Source organism: Sylvia atricapilla, chromosome 2 (assembly GCF_009819655.1).
Source record: "Sylvia atricapilla isolate bSylAtr1 chromosome 2, bSylAtr1.pri, whole genome shotgun sequence".
Classification (NCBI taxonomy): Eukaryota; Metazoa; Chordata; class Aves; order Passeriformes; family Sylviidae; genus Sylvia; species Sylvia atricapilla.
The window spans coordinates 23,605,068-23,624,748 of NC_089141.1; the positions used below are offsets into that span (position 1 = coordinate 23,605,068).

The 19,681-nt window shown below is 46.3% G+C and overlaps 1 protein-coding gene across 1 annotated transcript; it reads left to right on the top strand.

Annotated features, from left to right (window-relative positions):
• The first annotated feature begins 927 nt into the window (after window positions 1-927).
• Window positions 928-19,624, top strand: TMEM39A (transmembrane protein 39A). Its single transcript, XM_066340993.1, has 9 exons — window positions 928-1,239; window positions 11,303-11,496; window positions 12,993-13,215; window positions 14,535-14,618; window positions 16,032-16,174; window positions 16,618-16,960; window positions 17,773-17,960; window positions 18,439-18,559; window positions 19,101-19,624. The coding sequence occupies exons 2-9, from the start codon at window positions 11,384-11,386 to the stop codon at window positions 19,332-19,334; spliced, it is 1,449 nt and encodes a 482-aa protein (XP_066197090.1). The 5' UTR covers window positions 928-1,239; window positions 11,303-11,383; the 3' UTR covers window positions 19,335-19,624.
• Window positions 19,625-19,681: the final 57 nt, after the last annotated feature.

Sequence of the window (19,681 nt, forward strand, 5' to 3'; positions counted from 1 at the left end):
GGCAGCAGGGCTTTTCAGCTGCTGATGTTCAGCCATGGGATAAATAGATGTGCTGGCTGTAAAGAAGCAGTTAATTATGTTTTTATGATTTTGTTTTAAATGGCATCTCATGATGCAAAAACATGGCTATCCCTCAAGTCCCGTGTGCAGTCCCGGGCCCCTCAGCACAAGAAAGGATTTGAGATGTCCAAAGAAGGGCAATGGAGCTGGTGAAGGGTCTGGAGCACCAGTCTGATGAGGAGCAGCTGAGGGAGCTGGGGTTTAGCCTGGATAAGAGAAAGCCAGGTGGAATCTTGTATCACTCTCTTGGTCTCTTCTCCAAGGCAGCAAGCAACAGGACAAGAGGACACAGTCTTAAGCTGTGCCAGAGGAGGTTTGGATTCGACTTTAGGAGGAATTTATTCGACTAAAATGATGATTAGACATTGGAATGGCCTGTCCAGAGAGGTGGTGGAGTCGCAGTCCCTGGCGGTGTTTAAGGAAAAGACCGGGCTTGGCACACAGTGCCATGGTCTGGTTGACAACGTGGCGATCAGTCATAGGTTGGTCTCCACGATCTCTGAGGTCTTTTCCAACCTGATTGATGGTGCGATTCGGTGTGGAGCTTTCTGTGTCTATTCCAACCTGTGATTCCAGAGCAAACGAGGAGACGGAGCACCTGCCGGAGCAGCCTCAGCAGCGAGGCCGGGCCGGCGGCGGCGCAGCGCTGGCTGCCACCACCAAGATGGCGGCGCGGGCTGCCACCACCAAGATGGCGGCGCGGGCTGCCACCACCAAGATGGCGGCGCGGGCTGCCACCACCAAGATGGCGGCGCGGGCGGCCACCACCAAGATGGCGGCGCCCCGCCCCGCGCCTCCTGCCCTCCCTGGGCCGGCCTCCGCCGCCGAGGGCCGCCGCCGCTGTCGCCGTGTGATGAGAGCATCAGCCCTCACTGCCACGTCTCCCGGGCAGCCGGCGCTGTGCAGGGCCGCGCCGGGGCGCCGAGGCCAGACCCGCCCGCCTCTCTGCTCTTCCCCTCCCTTCCCTTCCCCTTCTCCTGCCCCGCCGCGGCTCAGCGGCGGAGTGGGTCTGCCCGGCGGGAGGAGGGACGCTCCGCGGGGCTCCCACCGCCGCAGCCTCGTTCCCCCCGGGCGGTCCAGGGGTTGCGGGGGCCGGGGCTCGCCGCCGGGCCGCTGCCAGCGGAGGGGATCCCGCTGCCGGCTGATGTCCGAGCCGCGCCGCCGCCCGCGCTTGGATGTGTGAGTACCGGCCCCGCCGCTGCCGCGGGCACAGCCGCGCCGCCGGAGCCCCCCTCCGAAACCTGGTGTGTGTCTGTGTGGGAGGGAGCGGTGGGGAGGCTTCTGCCGCGTGCGTTCCGTCCTGCTGGTAAGTTAGGGCGTTTGGTCCTTGGAGACATTTCCTGCTGTGTTTGGGTTGGAGCAGGAGCCGGGAGCTCTGTGGTAGGAGAGTTGAGGATTTAACGCGAGGAAGTTGGGCTGGGGTCACGGGAATGTATGCTGTGGGCTTTTAAAGCGCTGTCCCTACGTAACCAGTCCTGCAGGGGCACTGTCCTGTGGAAGATAAAGAGCTGAGGTAATGTTCTGTAAGTCCGGGCAAATCCAACCCGCCATAAGGTAGCGTTTCCAGAATGGATGTGGGTGCACATTTCTGTCGCTGTTCTTTTTTGTACAGCAGAGAAAACAGCGTATCAATCATCCTCCCTTACACAGCGTAGCAGTTGTGCACATGATTTTCCCTGTTATGTGAGGCAGCTCCTTTGCTACTCCAGCATCATTTTAACATGTGAACGTACAGCAGAAACAGAGGCAGCTTTGTTTGCAATCTCTGGTTGCTCTCATGCATGCTTTCCATTGTGAGTAAGGGGCCCCTCGTGTCCCTGTCGTCTGTTACAACTTTAAGTGAAGAAATGAGATGTCTGTGTTACAAAGGGGTGAGTTACGAAATTTTTGGGGACAAGGCATCCCTTCTGTAACCATCCCTTCTGTCTGTTAACTCACTGTAACCAGAAGGGATTTTCTGGGAGAGGGATTCAGTAGTACAGGGGTGGGACTGGAATGGCTCAGCTCAGTTTCACAGGATGCTGAAGGCAGAGGACATCAGCCCATTTTAACCCACAGTCTGCTCCCTGGCTCACCTCGGGGCACTTCTTATGTTGGACTGTTTCTGACACTCATTTCTCCTTCCAGCTGCTTCTTGCTGTCCCATATCTGACTGGAAGTTCTTCAGGTATAGATGCAGCTACTCCTTCTTTCTGTTCTTGAGCTTCTTTGCCTTAGGTTTTGCTGTACAAACCAGCACATCGGCTGGTAACGTTTTCCAGGTTTGATTTATTTGGAACAACAGAGAAGCTCTGATGATACCGCTGGCACAGGACCTGTGCTCAGTGTTTACTCCTGACCTCAAACCCCAGAACACCTGCATGTCTCCTGCACAACTCATTCCTGGCTGTCGCTTTGCAGACTTGCAGGCAATTGAGACCTGACTTTCAAAAGCTCTGGGTGCTCACCTTCCTACTAACAGAGGTGTCTGTACTGCCTCAACCAAATTATCAAAATTATTAATAATTTCAGAAAGGCAGGCCTTTTATTTCTTTTATGTTTAGTCTTTCAGATTGTAAAACGGAGAGAAAACTTTTTGCTTCCTATTTCGCAGAACACGTTTCTATTCTGCTTGTAAGATAATAAATTCTTTTTAAAACTTCTTGCCTTGTACCAATTATACCCTGCTGAATTATTTGTCTTTCAGAGACACTACAGGCATTTACCACAGTAAATTCTGTGGTAGCTAAGGAAATAAAAGGATTCTCATCTTACTCTCCTGCCTGTATGAGCAATGTTTGTGCTGATCTAACATTGCCAATATAGGTATACTGTTATGTAGTACTCAAAAGCAGACAGGCCTAATAATATTTTTTGTCTATACATTCTTCAGACATTCCTCTTTGTTCTGAAATTTTAGATTAAAAAAAACAATTTATGCATGTAATGTTTGAAGGGGAAGAGTCTCACACCTTTCTGCTGGTTTTGAAACTGAGTAGCACTGAACACAAATCTTCTCTGCAAGGATATGTAATGCAGATGGACTCAAACCTGGTCGTCATAAAACTTAACACTTTCTTCCTTTCTGTAGGCACCAAATCTGGATGTTTGAGAATACACCCAAGAGCAGATGTACTAGAAATATTTGTTAAGGTGGCTTCCAGTTTCCATGAGCGTTCAATTCAGAAACCAGTTGAGCCACTCGGTACTCCTCAGCAGAGTTACAGTTCCCAAAGATGGATGTGGTGGAAAGCAATAAGGTAGTAGTAATTCTGAGACTATCCTGCTCCTTAGTCTCAGTGCTTTCCCTGTGCCTCAGAATCATTAAATCCTGGAAGAAGTTTTCTTCTGGCAGTTAAAATTGGAACTTTAGTCCATTTATTTCTAACCCTACCACAGTTAGGTAAGTGGCATAGCTGTTAGCAGGTGGATTTTTAAAATCAGAGGTTAAGTCTGTAGTAGCTGTGTGACTTGGGAAAGTAGCTCATTAGATTTCACAAACTGTCCTGGAAGATTTCATGCAATTCTTCGGGGGCTGTTGTAGTTATTTCCAACCTTTTCTTGACTTTTTTGGGTATTGCAAGTGAAAACAAGATTTCTGGTGAGAAGTGGGTGTTGTGCAACCAGGTCAGGAGAGCTGTCCCGGGAGAAAGGATGCAGTGGCATCCATGTGTACTGGGGGCAATTTGGAATTGATGGTTTAAAGCAAAATTATCAGTAGACATCTGCGGCCCAGAAATACATATAAGGGAGCATGGATGCAGATTCAGACAGCTGGATTAGTCTCAGTATAATTAATTATAGCAAGGGATTAATGTATCCTATTGCATTTTCTCAGTCTGCTGGATTAGTTGCTCTGTAAAGTCATACAAAGTTCTGAGCCCTGCCTACCAAAACCATGGAGGTTGAATTGAAGATTTACTGTTTTCTGGGGAATATTTATATCACCTGAACCTTGTTGTTTAAGAAGCAAAGAGAGGAGAATTGATGCAGTCTCATAGGTGGTTTATATTCTGACGCAAATTTGTGATTTATGCAAATTAAAATTTGTTCAAAATTCCCTGCAATATTGTGGTTTTTCTGCAGTGTCGGGGATGTGCAAAGTGTTGTCTCAGTGATACTTTCTGCTGTGAATCCCAGTGTGATGACTTGGTGTAAGGCTCATGGATGTAGTTTTTAACTTGTGTTCTTCATGCCTCCAAGCTCATTGCTACAGATAGCCGATCCCTGCCTTATTTTTAGCTATTTGAGGACAAAATAGAAAAATCCTAGTGACTCCCTATGATTTGTCATCATGGTTGATCTTCATTAAATTAAACATAGGGATTGGCAGAGGAACAAAACCAGCAGGAAAGCTGCTTCTGTTTGTTTTTGAAAAAAGCTTGTCTAAAGTGCTAAAATAATACTGTAAAAAATATCCACTACTACGTACAGAGACCCTTGGGAGGAGAAGTACTTGCTAAACAGTTTATCCTGTTTTGGATAAGGAAACTGAGGTCTGTATTGGTAAAACAAGTTCCCTGGAGGTCAGTTGAAGAGGGAAGATTAAAAAAACAAAAGATGTCCTGGCCTGTGCTCAGGCCATTAGATTGTGGGTTTGTGTTCAAGGCTGGGAGGAGAATCCATATTTTGGCAGCTTGCTTGATGGAAAAGTTTAAGATGGGCTCTAAAAGCACAAGCATCTTTCTTTTGGTTTTTTGTTTTTTTGGTTTTTTTTTCCGTCTCTTTTCTCTTTTCTTTTTCAGTTGTGCATTTGCCTTGATATCTTGGGGAAAAAAAAATATTTCAGAGCCTATATGTAAAATTCCCTGCCTTTCCTAGCGACTGCACATGGCATGGGATAATGGGGAGTGATCTGTAGCTGTGCTTTAGCAGAGCTGTGGCTGTGGGTAATGTTTACTGAAGAGCTCTGGTGCAAGATGTGCTTAGGAGTGAGCACGTCTTGATAAATTGTATTAACGGCCAGCTCTGATAGCTTTGCCTGTGTTGTGTCTGCTGAAACACTGCTCTTGTGAGTCGCTTCCCAACCAGCGTCCTCTTCTAAACAGAACTTCACTTTCTATCAGTGAATGTGGAGTTGGGTGTTGTTACATACTCAGAGAACTGTCTGGCTTGGTAATAACCTCCAGCTCTTTAGTTTGGGCCTTTCACTCTGGATGAGGCTGGGCTTGCTGTCCCTTTCCCCACACAATTCAGAAGCATGGGAACTCTAGGACCAAAATAGACTGTGACCCAACTGGCCAGGCGTGCGTTTCCCTCTGCTGCTGGAAAAGCTCAACTTTGCAATTCTCTCTTGTTCTCACACGAGAACAAGCCAATGCTTTCTTTATTCCCAGATTCAGTGTTTGGCTGTGAGTGTTGCTGTATACATCAGAAGAAGCCAAAGAAAATGTTGATGTCTTGCTAGCTGTATAATACTTGTTGGCTCGGAGAGGAGTGTTATTGGCCACTCGGAGCTGCTGAGCCTTGAGCATCTTGCATTGTGGGTTTGTTTTTGGTTTTTTTTTTTTTTTTTTACTTCCTTTTGGAATATAAATTCTCTTGTCTTCATTCATAAAATCATTACAATCGTTCATTAAAGTCTTCCTAAGCTGTTTGCTTTGACTGTTGCAGCAGTTAGTTGCACAAGGTAATTATATGGTAATATAAGGTAATACTGTTTTATTACACCAGGAATTTGTCTTTGTTCTTGCACTCACAGAGGTTGTTTAGAGCACTTAGTGTGTGTCTCAACCTTCCTCCAATTCACAAAAACTTGAACTTGCCTATATTCTGAAGAGGACACTATTGCCTGTATACCTCTGGAAATTTCTTCCTTGCACCCCCTGAAGTAAGGTCTTTGAAGGGATTTTTAGGGAATGTATAGGATGCGTCTATTTTTAAAAATGGCTTTTTCAGTATCTTGGATAATTTTGTTTATCTAGAGTACTAAGAACTTAAATCTATGTCCTATCCTTAAGTATGCCTGCAAAGTGAGCTGACTGAGCTTACTGCACTTTGAGAGGTTTTTCTTGAAAAACTTTTCTTTAGTGTTCCCCTTTTTTTATATGGGTATTTGAAGTACTGTGGCAGCTACAAATGGCAGATGCTGCCTTCCCTTTGCCTTTAGCTAAAACTTTAATTTTTTCCACTTAACTTTCTGCTTAGCTCTAGTCTTCCTTGCTGAAATAAAGCTTGAAATGATATTACTTGAAATGAGTCATCCTGTATATAGGTAGTTTGTTAATTCTTTCCTTAATCTTGCTACTTTGACCCTTTGGTTTTAGTATTTGTGTAGAGGACTGATAGATGGTGCTTCTTCAGCCACAGTTGTGCTGTATCAGAAAAGCCTGCACTAACAGGGTCTTGATGGGTTGGTTTTGTTTTTACAGGGCAGGTTCTTGCTTCTTAGTCACTGAGCAAAAATTAGTCTTGCTGATGCACTACCAGCTCTCCTGTTTGATGGTGCTTGGGCTGCACTTCAGGAGGGTTTCTGTCTCTCTCTGTGCCAAATCCCCCTCTTAATCCATCACTCTGTATGGCATGAGGACTTGGGAAATGTGCTGACTTGGAGACCTCCCTCCTAACCGGTTTTGCCTCCCAGCTCTGGGCCAGGTGGCGGGTGTGTGCCTTTGGATCCAGCCAGAGTTGAAAGGTTGTGTTGACTTAGCACTGGGGCAGCTCTGTGCAAGCCAAATATTTAGCTTTCCATCTGATAACCTGTCGGTTGTTTCCTCCCTCGCAACAACCAAATGCTTATTTTGCTCCCAGACCAGTTGGGGCTTTCACAGAAGTTTTGAGTCTTTTTGGCTTCCGGTGTGGCAGATGTGAGGGTGCTGACAAGGTGGCCTTGTGACCAAGGCTTAGGTGCAGCCATCGCTGCTTCCTTGGATCTCTGGTGATTTTTCTTCTGTTTTTTTTGTTTGTTTGTTTTTTATTTTTTTATTGTTGTTGTTGTTATGTTGGATGAGTCGATCACTAGCTTTGTGTCTGATTTTCCAGCTGTCACAAGGGGGTTTTGCTTTTGTTTTGGTTGGTTTTAATTTAAATTTAAATAAATAAATAAGATGTTTCCTTCACTAGAGGGAAGTAAAAATTACCCATAGTAACCAGGACTGTCAAAGTATAAAGGAAAACTTGTGTGATAATTTGCAAAGATATTAGGATTGCTGGACAACTGAAAGTTTAAGATTAGGCTGACCAGCTGCAGTGAGTTGAATTGAGGACATTAGCAACCAAGAGAGCATTTTAAGTTTCAGAAACGAATCCTGCTTTGTGTCAGTGCTCTGCAGCCACGTCGTGGGGGTGGCTGGCTGCGCTTCCCTGTGAGAGAGCACTGCACACGTGGCAGGTGTGTTTCCATAAAGCATCACACCCTGAATGGAAAGTCTTGCTGGGAGTGACTGTGTTGCTGTGGAGGAGGCAGAGTCCCTCACCACAGAGGCCATGTGTTGCTTCACCCCCAGCTGTCACATGCTTCCTCAGCAGGAAGAAGGTTGCTTTAATTGACATGGTGAGTTGCAGTGGGGCACCTGTGGTCGTCTTGCCTCACTGCACCAAGTGAGGATGGTCACATTTCCCTTTCTGCTCCTGTTAGTAACTGTTTGTAGAACTTGTGGAGCCAAGGAGAGCCACTTGAATGTTTTCCAGCCTCTGAGAGTTCTCATGTGTTGGTGCAGCAAGGTGTGCCTGAGAGTACTGGAGAGGCTCAGAGTTTTCTCCAATTAAAAAATGTTAACACCATCAAGATGACTGACTGAGCTTTGTAGCATTTCCAGCAAAGAGATGGGGAACCAGCACACTTTCCATTCTGATGAGTCACTCACTTTCTCCTGATTTGCCTCTTGAAAGAGCTGTTTGGGCAGCTGCTGATGCAGGAACATGATTCTGAGTGATGGTCCTTGGGGAGTAGGACAGGGCTGCATAGTGCTTCCCCTCTGAATTGGTGAATAATTCGTCTGCCTAGCTTGTTATCAGTGAAGTCTTGCACACAGCTGTGGTTCTTGCCTGTCTTGATCCTGCCTCATCAGGATAGCTGGGGAGCTGATGGGCAGGAGGGGTATTGTGGCACAGTGCTTTCTGTGCTTTCTGTAGTCCTAAAAGCAGGAACTGGAAATCATAGCATGTGGTGCCTTCTGTTTCTGGATTTTCTTGTAACTGTGTCACAAATTAAAGTTTTGTCTCTGTCCTGAAGCAGGGTCTGCCCTAGGACCCAAGAGTTGTCTGTACCCACATCCACTCCCTGTGCATGGGCAGGACCACTGTCTGCTGTTCTGTAGCTGCTCTCCAGATCCTGCCTGGTCTTATGTGTTTTTATGATGCCCACATCTGCCTCAGAGAGGAGATCTTGGAGGCTAGGTAGTATTGATTCTCAGGATTTGAGGATCAAGGGGCTACAGGCATGTGACTTATTTTTTGAAGGAAATTGTAGGTGAACTGGAAAGAACAGTGTGGAATCACATTAATAGACTGAAGAGTCTTGTCAGGAAAAGCTTTTATCTTTCATTACTCACTTTTCTGCATGACTCTATAAAATAAGATCACTGATGGGATGGGGAATGCAAACAGAGAAGGGTGGACTCTTCATTAATACTTAATATGACCTGGAATATTATCTGTTTGAATAAGGGGTTTATGAACACCTTTTTTTCTTGTTCATGTATTTTTTGAAGTAGAATCATGCCTTTGTTTATTAATTGAAAGCTATAAAAAGGCTTTTCCCCCTGTCTTTCTCCTCAAAAAGGAAGTCTGTTGATTGGTTCAAGGCCAAAAAAAGCAGACTTAGAGTCAATCTGATCTGTAATCTTATTGCTTTGTTTAGCTTTATCTGTGGAGCTTCAGTTTTGTGTGGATAGTTTTACAAAATAAAAGCAAACAAAAAAGGAATGGTTCTTAGGCAGATTTTGCTCCAACAAATGCCTACCTAATTCGATCTAACTCCAGTAAAGTAAAGTTATTTAAAGCTTGGCTTGAGGAACTGCCCAGTCTATATGTTCATGAATCACTGTGAAAGGGCTTATTCAAGTGCATTTAAAATATGTGCACTGACGTTAAGGATGGCTTCTTTCCATGGTTTTTACTGGTAAAAACCTGCATTTTACTGGTTTGCAAAGCCAGGGGCTGGAATTGCGATTACTTCGTGTCCAAGTGTCTGTATTGGCGAGCGTGTGAGGCATACTAATGGGGTGATACTAATGAGACCTGTTAAATTATTTACATGAAATATTGAATGTGCTATAAAATACCTTCCACTGTTAATAGCACTAATTAGACCACCAACATATTGCATCCATTATCATAAATATCCTGTAGGTCGAATTGGACCAATTGTTTCAGCTACCACAGGCCCTGTGGTAGCTAAAATTGGCTTAAAATGGCTTTCAAGTTTGTTCTTTTTTGGGGGATTTTCCTCTTCTTTTTTCCTTTATTTTAACTGCTTATCAAAAGTGTCTGAATGCCCTAAGTGAATTCTGCATTGTTTGTTGCTGACCCTGATCATCTTACACATGCAGGAGAATTTTCTTGCTTATATTTAATTCCTGAAATATAAATATTCCCAAATAAAACTCTAGAACATCCTAGGGAAAACTGTCTGAAAGCTTTGAAGTCTTGCTTGACTAAAAATGTAACAAAGGCTTCAATCTCTGTTGTGTTGTTATTGGAGATAGGAGAGTTTTAAAGTCTGCCAAAACACACTATTTACCTCAAAACCAAAATTCTCCAATGTTTGCTCATCTTTCATGCATTTTCACATCTTCTTGTTTGTTGGGGTTTTTTTTCTTTCTCCTGGATCTCTGTTTTTTGCTGTGGTTTTTTTGGATTTGTTTTGTTTTAATTTCTCCAAGTGACTTTAATGTGGGTATGCAGAAAGCATTCATCCTTTGAAACATCTTGATTTTTGTTGAAAGCTTGAGAATTGGTATCCTGGTTTCAATCATGATGATTGTTTATTGGGAGTAGAGATGAAGGATGGGAAATTTTAATACAAAGGGCAATTCTTTGAGGGAATTTTTTAGAGAAGTACTCCTGCACACTGTGTTCATGGTGACAGTCCTGTGACTCACTCAGAAAACTTCTGGCATTTCTGCCAGCTGTGATTTCTCAGGATTTTAAAGGAGGTGATGACTGAATTATAAATAGACCATAGGTTCCATCTGTACATTTCAAAGCTACATCTAGAGTTTCCCAGAAGGTGGGTGTGCTTTTTTGGCCCCTGGGTTGGTTCTGGCTATGGTATTTTTCCAAAAGGGCAGCTGATTCAGACTCCAGGCACACAGACACACCAAAGTCCTTGGAGTGAGATGCTCACTCAGTGTCTTGTTCCTGTACAGCACACATGCACTCCCGTTCAGTCCTTCACTCCCTTATGTCTGCTATATGTTTCCATTGGAAACTTTCCTGACTGCCAAAATCCTTGCAGTGTCACGTTGGGAGACCAGTGAAATAAAAGAAAAATTGTATGGGAAGTGATAAAGCCTGTGCCAGAAACGACACCATTGTTTCTGACATTCTGAGTTGCCCAGCCTCTCTAATACTAGTTCATTTTAAGGAATTGATAGATTTAAGTGTGTCATTAAAAATAAATAGATAAATAAAAATACACAAGTTTACTTCTGAATTACTTTTCTTTTCAGGACTGGGTTATGTGATTGCCCATATGTGCATTTGAAGTACCTGCATACATGCGTGTTTTGCTACACTTCTCTGCTAACTAAACCCACTTTTAAATGGCTGTATTACCGTGGTGTCACTTGGGCATTCTTAGCACAGAAGGGAGCTGAACTGCAGTTTCTTTCAAGGACACCAATCTGTCTGTTCAGAGCTCTGCCAGACGGTGTCCAAATTACCTACCAGCATCAGAGCCTGGCGAGTAACATGCTGGGTGCCTAAAAAGAGCTGTGAAGCTCTGGTAGCTCAACCACAACTTGGAGAGGGCTCTTCCCAGGCTTGCTTTTGAAATAAAACACATATTTGTGTTGTCTCCAGTTCTGGAGATGCTCAGTGGTGCTTTCCAGCCAGCAATAAGTGCTATCAGTCATTGATGGCTAATGTAAGCAGCCTGTTTTTAGAGACACAGTGTCAGTGGTGTTCATTCTGGGTGTGCAAGCAGACACTGACCTGCTGCCCCTGAAGTGGCACACTGTTACAGAGTGGTGATGGCTGTCCCACAGGGCTCTGAGTGTAAGAGAGTGACTTCCTTCTGCATGGATTTGCTTGGCTGGAGTGTGAACTGGGTGAGCGTGACCAGCAGTTTAAAGCTTGTGATGTTTCTGCTCCTTTGCAGATTTGCGAAGGCTTTGGGATCGTTGTCTGGGTGTCAGGGCACAGCCTGCTGGAGGCACTGGAAGTGGACTGGTTCCTGGTCATGCCCGGTGGAAGGAGGGGACCCAGCCGGCAGCAGCTAAGCCGTTCAGCTTTGCCTTCTCTGCAGACTCTGGTTGGCGGGAGCTGTGGAAACGGTACTGGTTTGAGAAATAGGTGAGGACAAATGCTGGGTTCTTGAGACATCTAAGCAAGGAGCCTTGATCCACGCTGCACCCTGTGCAGGGGCATGGCTTTGTGGTTGGAAGAGAGGGGACCCTGAGCCCTCCGTTGTGGCACGATGAGATGGCTCAACTAAGAGGGAACAAGTCCTACGTGACAAACCTCTTCCAGCTTCTCTTCTCAGCTCTGCTGTGGTACATGCTTCCCTCTGCAGCCCCTCTTTAGACTTCATGCATTAAAACCAGCCTCATGGAGGCAATTGTGGAAGTGGTCTCACCCTCCTTCACCACTCACTGTGATCACAACAGCCAGGGGTGGAAAAAACACAATGCTCCACTTGTCTTTCCTGCAGCAGTTCCCAGAGCAGTGAATCCTAGCAAATGATGAGTCCTTGTCTTGCTCACTTGCCTTCACTGCCCTGGGGAATTAGTGTGACACATCAGAGCACAGCTGTGACTCCTCCTCCTACATAATAGAAAGGCAGGGCAGGAGGATGCCCATATTCTGTTTTAGACCTGCTGGTTGCAGATGAAACTAATTCTCATAATTGGTAAAGATGAGCTGCATTTTCTGGGGAAGTTGGGAGCCGAAACAGGAACACGCACACAGTGACATTGAGATTACCACATTTGGTATAAAAACTGAAAGGGCCCAGCATTACTTCTTTCCATAGGAAAGCTGGCAGACCAGAGAAGCTATTTGCTGCATGCTGGGGCCCTGGTATAGGTTCATTCTTACAGAGTAGAGCAATCCAAGCCATTTAGCTTTGGCCTTTACAGACTTCTCTATCTGGGGCAGAGGGACAGATAGCACAGTTGGGGTTCTTGTGAAGCAAGTGACTGTCAAGACTGTGAAGTCAGGGCCCCAGGGTCTTGGGAGAGCATTGCTTATCTGGTTTCAGTCAGACACAGCATAGTTCCTCCACCAGTTCATTATGCCAGAGCTTGTAGCTGAGCTAGCCTGCTCTGAAAGCTAGAAAAGAAGGAAGTGTAAGAACACTTGAGAGGTTAGCCTCTAGGAAGTGGCTGAACTGCTCCATTCCATTTTTAGTTACTCCTCTTTTAAAAAGAACTATGAAAGACAATGGGCACTTTGCCATGCTGGAGAAGGAGGCTGGGTGCTACTGTAATGTCCTGGTGATGGGTGGAAAAAGCCAATATTAAGTGTTGGGTGTAGTACAGAGTCCCTAATGATTTTTGCTCTGTATCTCTGCTCCTCAATCTGCAAGTTTACTGAAATACTGCTAGGCATGTCACAGCACTTTTGACAGATCAAGCTGTTGTCCAGAGAAAATTCTGGGTATGGGTTTTGTCTGAGCTAAGATGCTGGAGCTCACCACCAGCCTCATGTCAGAAATACAAATGCAAGACTGCTGTCACCTCTCCCCTAGTAATGCCCAGTCTCAAATTCACAACTTCAAGCACTCTGTCCTGGAAAATGTCAAGATGATGTAGAATGTTTACCAAGTAAGTGATGTCCATCTGTTTCAGGAATGGTAGTGCCATCAGCCTCTCGGCACCTCCGATCACAGCGCTGATTACTCCCGAGCCTGTGCGTCACTGCCGGATCCCTGAGCTGCCGTTGGATGGGAGCCTTCTCTTTGAATTCCTGTTCTTCATCTACCTTCTGGTAGCCCTCTTCATTCAGTACATCAACATCTACAAGACTGTCTGGTGGTACCCATACAATCACCCTGCTTCCTGCACCTCACTGGTGAGTTCCCCAGCAAGTGCCATCACTTGGGTTTTTTTCATTACACAGCTTCTTTTCATGCTTCCTCAGTCCAGGAATCACCAAGCATTTGGCATTAGGGGAGTGAGTGAGAGTTCACATGCACCGCCATCAGTCAGGGCCATGTCATCCCCCATTTTACAGGGGAGAAAATACATGGCAGATGAGAGAGAGGAGTCAGCAGGACTTCTTCAGGGGAAATTTCTTGCACATGTTTGCATGGTCTAGCTAGCCTCTAGGGTCTGACAGAGTTGAGACTCCAGGAGCTATCTCCTGCTGTGAGTGCCCCCTTGCCAGTTGAAACAACAGAGCCTGAGAGAAGGAAGATGTGCAGTTTTTTGTTAGGATCGAGGTCAGATCCTCAGCTTACATAAAGCTCTCGACCTCCTCGGTTTCAGTATTTTTACTGTCCCAGTAAGCTGCCTCTGAGCAAAGCCAGCTTGTGCAGCTGGAACCGTGTCCTGAAGGCCCCTTGGAAGCACGAGGTGGTCCCTCAGTTACCTGTACCGACAGGTGGTGCTGGTGTTCTAGTCACCAGCCTCCTGCTCAGCTCTGCCGTGCTGGACACAGCTGGTTTAGAAGTGAAAGCATTCTGTTTGGGGTGCCCTACTCGGCAGGATTTAATGATGATTTAATGTTTGTTCCCATCACAAATCAAGCATTATTTTTTACCCAAAATGTCCTTGAAGTACCAAACAGCTGTATTCAGAGTCTACTAACTCTTCTGGCCAGAATATATTGGATGGTTTCACTGAAAAGCTGTAAGAGCTGTATCTAACTTGATGCAGCTAGAGAACTTCATGGTGAATCGAGATGAGGCTTCTCAGGTCCACTTGGTTTCATCAGGAAGCAGTGGTTGCTACAGACCATTTTTGAGACCAGGAGGGAAAATGAGCTGGTGTGCTCACTCTGGACTCTGGTTTGGCTGCCCTTCATCTGGTTGCTCAGGGGCTTTTCTGTGGAGAACCTGCAAGCTGTTTCTCCATGGCAGGATTCTTGTTCTAGATGTCCCTTTGACCCCAAAAATACCTGCCTGAAGTGTGGGTTTGTTTTATTTTCTGTGGAAACCTCTCCATGGGAAGGAGTCTCCCTATGGAGGAGATCTTTCTTCTGGAGATGTTCCTGTGTTACTGATGTTTATTGCTTTTCCCTCATCCCTAATAGAGAGATGTGGGGAATACTTACATGAGGTCCTGATGGTCCTAATGTACTCTCTAGCAGCCAGCTTCCTAGTCCCAACCCATCTGGGTGGTTTCAGAGTCCCTTTTCCTGGTGAAAACCTTTTTTCTTTCCTCCTTTAGAATTTTCACCTCATTGACTACCACCTGGCGGCGTTCATCACAGTGATGCTGGCACGGAGGCTGGTGTGGGCCATTATCTCTGAGGTAACATTCCCACTATTCCCTCTCCTGCCTGTAGAACTAGCTGCAGGACGTGGTCATCCATGGCCTAAGAAAATTCTGCAGGTTGGAGGGTTTCTTCCTGCAGAAGAGTCTGGGTGTGAAGGACTAAGATTTTGAGGATGCCCTTCTGCCTTGGAGTTTTCTCCTTGACACCAGTCAGGTCCTGTAGTATTGGGGAGCTCTGTTGGCTCTGCATCTAGGAGGAGATTAAATGGTCCCACTTGCTTGTTTATCTCTGCAGGTACAATACTGTACCCACTATCTCATGCTAGAGAAGTAGCTGAGAGAATTGCAAGTCAGATAGCAAAAAGGCAAAGAGGGAGGTTGGCCAAGACAAGAAGAATGAACAGGAGATCAGAGGGGGAAAGGTCAGGAGGAAGATGTCTGACTACACTGAAGTTAAATAGGAATACTGCTAGAAGTGCTTTTGCAGTCCTGGTTACCCACTAACTCAGACTCTGGTCATGTCACCGCAGATTTTGAGACCTTCTCTGTGTTTGTGGGAGCAGAGACAGGGCTCTGTAAAAGGTTATTTTCAGGAAAATAGAAGTTTTGTCCACTGAAATGGTTAATACAACCCTAGGCTAAGCAGTGTTTAAAAATAAGTAAACTAAATAAAGGAACAGTTATGTCCTGATGAATAGATGAATGGAGAAGGTGGGAACTCTGAACGTCTCTTTTCATCTGATTCCTTCCATTTTCATTATGTTCACATCCTCCATAAAAATTCCCATAAACTGAAATTTCTGCATTGAAATCTTCCATGCAGGTTCTTGGGCATCTCAGGTATTGGCTCTAACCCTTAAGAATCCTTTACAGTTTTCACCACGCTTTTCATAGTTCAGTTCCCTTCTCTCCTCTGGAGATTGGATCAGGCTTTCTTGCTGTGGTGCCTCCTCAGTGCACTGCAGCCTGCACATCCAGTAGAGCTAAATTACGGAAATCTGGGTTTGGGATTCACAAGGTGCACATCTTCTCTTCCCTCAGCTGCGAACTGTGACCTTTCACAGTGCCAAGACCTGATCCTTCTAAAGAAAAGAGGGAGAGGAAATGGGTTTCAGGCCATCCTGGACTATCATCAGAGCAATAAGAGACTTGAGCAAAAATATTTTTGTACTTTGCAGCTCTGAATTTTTCTTCAAAGGCCCTATTTTAGTCATGCCTCACAACTTGTGATTATTTGAATCTTTTGGATCCTGTCAATCATTAATAAAATCAAGGCATTAACATTTGTAGGAGAATCAGTTTCCTGCTTCTGAGAAGAAGAGAGCAGCTATCCCTCTCCTAGTACCTCGTGGCACCCCTCTCCCTGCTCCTCCTCCACAGGCATCCCTTGTGCTCATCTCCTAGCATTGGTTGTTAGAGGACTGCTGAGTGTTTCCTCTCCATTTGCAGGCTTCTCAGGTGGGTGCAACATCACTGATTCGCTACATGGTGCGCCTGGTGCTTCTCACCCTCTGTGGATGGGTGCTCTGCTGGACTCTGGTCAACCTCTTCCGCAGCCATTCTGTTCTCAACCTTCTCTTCCTGGGCTACCCGTGAGTGAAACCACTTTGAACCTTCTGGGCAGGGGTGCACAGCTGCTTGGGGGTGTCATGAGCCACCGTGGGAAGCAGAGCTGTTGATTTAGGATTAAAAAGGAAGCAGGAGTGGCTGGGGGATGGTGCAAGGAGGTGGCTCTGAGCTGATGAAGTGAATTGCCTCCGCTGCTGTTTGTGTGAGGGGCCTTTACTGCCACTTGAAAACTGAGCTTTTGGGATTGTTGGTTCTACAAATGGGATTTTAAAAAGTTTCTCTGCACAGGTGTCAAAGCTGCAGCCTCTGGCCTTTTAGTGGAGAGAAGAATTGGCTGCTAGCTTCTGGAGTGAGGGTTCCTATGTGCTGTCACTCTGACCAGGGCCAGTATCTGTGGAGGAGGTGCTCCATGCTCCCTGTTGGGCTGGCTGTTATTTCAGCCGTTGTTTTCTTTCTTTCATGGCAGGTTTGGTGTCTACGTCCCTCTGTGCTGCTTCCACCAGGACAGCAGAGCACAGCCTCTACCTGCAGACTGTGGTTACTTGGTACAGGACCAGGTGGCGGATGATGGGGCTTCAGCTGTCGGCAGCCTGGTCAAAGACTTCTTCTCGCTTCTGTGGGAATCCCTGAGAGAACAGTTCAATAATCCTACGTCTATCCCCACCCACAGCTGCCCCCTTTCCCCAGACCTCATCCGCAATGAGGTGGAGTGCCTAAAAGCAGACTTCAATCGCAGGATCAAGGAAGTTCTCTTCAACTCCCTCTTCAGTGCCTACTACGTGGCATTCCTGCCACTGTGCTTTGTGAAGGTAGCTGTTGTCTGGCTCTCTGTGTGCCCCATCCTGCTGTCTCCTTCTGAATGTTGTGTGAACTGCTGCCAGGCCAGATTCCTGGTTAATTCCCCTTTTCTCTGTCTCCCCTTTGGCAGCCCGGATAGCGGAGCATGGCTGCATCCGGAGTGCACTAGTACTGCTCCTGGTTGGCAGATAGGTATTGCCATAAATGTGATGCACCTCTAGTCCCATCACCCCACTTACTAACTCCCCTTCTCCCACCCTCTGTCCTAGGCAGATGGATAGCTGTGTTCTTCCTAGAAAAGACAACCTGTTGTTACCCATCTCAGATCCAACATCGTGACTTTTGAGTGCTTGGATCAGAGGCTTGGTGGTCAGCCTGTTATTGCCAACTAGGATGCTTGGCAAACTAAATCCAAGAACCTCTTGTCAGTGTGGGGGTTGTATTTTTTCATCTGTCGTTTCTCTAACTTGAACAAGCTCCGGTTGGTGCTGAGAAATGGGCAGGGCTCCACAATCCATGTAGCAGTCTTGGTGCAATTGGTGCTCCTAGGGCAGTTCTGTGGCAGGCAGACTGCCTTGTTACCTGCTGCTGGAGGAGGAGATGCACCAGCTGCAGCGTCATCCCTTGCCCTTTCTCCTTCAGCTCAAGGAGAAGGGAGCCTTGAGTGTCTGCTAAGCTGTAACCCTCTGAAATCACCAGTCCAAAAGCGCATGCCTGTAACGTGTGGTGTGGGTCTGCTGGATGCACATGCAATATTGTCCCTTGTCATTCCTCCTTCTGTTTTGTGACAGTGGTGCCAAGATCTTGTCTGGTCTCTCCACAGAGCACTCAGTACTATGACATGCGCTGGTCCTGCGAGCACCTCATCATGGTGTGGATCAATGCCTTTGTCATGCTCACCACGCAGCTGCTGCCTCCCAAGTACTGTGACCTGCTCCACAGGTCTGCCGCCCACCTCGGCAAGTGGCAGAAACTAGAACATGGCTCCTACAGCAATGCTCCACAGCACATGTGAGTGTGGGGAAGGGCAGGGCTTGGCATGCCTAGCAAGGGGCTGAGATGTTCTAGTAGATGAGCAAATACCAGCAGTGTTTATCTACCGATGACGTGTCTCCACTCCCCATGCAACTCTACTGGCCTTGTTCAATGAAAACAGAAATGGCTGCTCTAGAAAGCTGTCTGAGCTCCTCCAGTCACTGCTGGTTCCTTCCTAGAAAGAGATGCTAAGATTCTTCTTGGCCACTGGAGAGTATCTTGAACAGAGGCAGGTGGGTGGCCCCCTCCACTGCAGTGGACAAGGTTCTTGCACTGGAAGCCATATTACTCAGGGTCCATTGAATGATCACCCTTCTGTGCTTTTCCAGTGGGAGCTAGGACATGTCATTGGGGCAGAGGCGTTGCTGTTTTTCAGATGCAGTCCATTCCCATGAACCCTTGTTCAGGGGGTTGGGAGCACAGATGGTAACACTCTGCCATTGTTTCCCCACAGCTGGTCAGAAAACACAATATGGCCTCAGGGAGTTCTGGTGCGACGGAGCCGGTGCCTGTACAAAGCAGTTGGGCCTTACAACGTAGCAGTGCCTTCAGACGTGTCCCACGCCCGCTTTTATGCAAGTATCTCTTCTCTTGCTTGGTGCCTTACAACTGTGGGAGGGAGGAGAGGCTCAAACCCAGCTGCAGCAGAGCAGACTGTGCAGGACAGAGTCCAGTGTTACAAGACAGGCTGGTGCTGCTGAGCAAAATACATGTTGGCAGCAGTGGGGCTTTCCCATTCTCTCTTAGAGTGACCTCTGGGCAAGATGGGTACCACAGCTGCCTTGCCAGTGCTTTCTCATCAAAGTGACACAGATCTCCCATCAGGCAATGGCATTCTCCTGAGAGGGTTCTAGTTAACACCTTTCTAGTTAGCATCACCAGGGAAATGGGAAAGTGGGTCAGCAGGCCAGTAGGTTTATTTCACTCATTTCCCCTTCTTGAGCAAAATGCCTCAAAATCCCTTGTTTCTTACTGTTTTTGCAGCAAGTGGTGGCGGGAGCACAAGCACTGCTTCTGCCCCACAGTGGTCCCTGACAGCATTATGTCCATATTCCTCCTCCCTTCAACCCAGCAACAAATGACAGAAATCTCTCCTTTTGAACTCTTTCCCTGCAGTTCCTCTTTCACCGTCCCTTACGGCTGCTCAACCTGCTGATTCTCATCGAAGGCAGCGTGGTCTGCTACCAGCTCTACTCCCTGCTGCGCTCAGAGAAGTGGAACCACACCCTCTCTATGGCCCTCATCCTTTTCTGCAATTATTATGTCTTATTTAAGCTCCTCCGGGACCGGATAGTATTAGGCAGGGCATACTCCTACCCACTTAACAACTATGGACTCAAGGCACACTAGGCAGGCCAGACGTGTACCCCTTTCTCTTCCTCTTCCCACAGGGCAGGGAGGGAACCTCAGAAAAAAAAATATTTTCGTACAGTTCTATTTTTTTCTTGCGACGTTTATAAATATTTAAAATATTTTATATTTTGTATACTATTGTTTTTGTGGGGCGGGAAGGGAACCAGTGGCAATTAAATGTCGCTTTATAAACAAGGTGTTATTTTATATATATATATATATATAAAAAAAATCCGTGTGTATATACCATATATCTATACCCATACATATATCTATGTGAAGCAACAGGATTGTGTGTGTGGTCACTGTGTCTGCTTTGCTCACAGAACTGCTGGTAATTAGGA

What these genes read in the sequence shown, in the direction of transcription:
- TMEM39A (XM_066340993.1), top strand. Translation starts at nt 11,384, where the DNA reads ATGCCCGGTGGAAGGAGGGGACCCAGCCGGCAGCAGCTAAGCCGTTCA. An exon ending in TGTGGGCCATTATCTCTGAG is followed by an intron (nt 14,619 to 16,031) that starts GTAACATTCCCA and finishes CTCCATTTGCAG; the next exon opens with GCTTCTCAGGTGGGTGCAAC. An exon ending in TGTCCCACGCCCGCTTTTAT is followed by an intron (nt 18,560 to 19,100) that starts GCAAGTATCTCT and finishes CTTTCCCTGCAG; the next exon opens with TTCCTCTTTCACCGTCCCTT.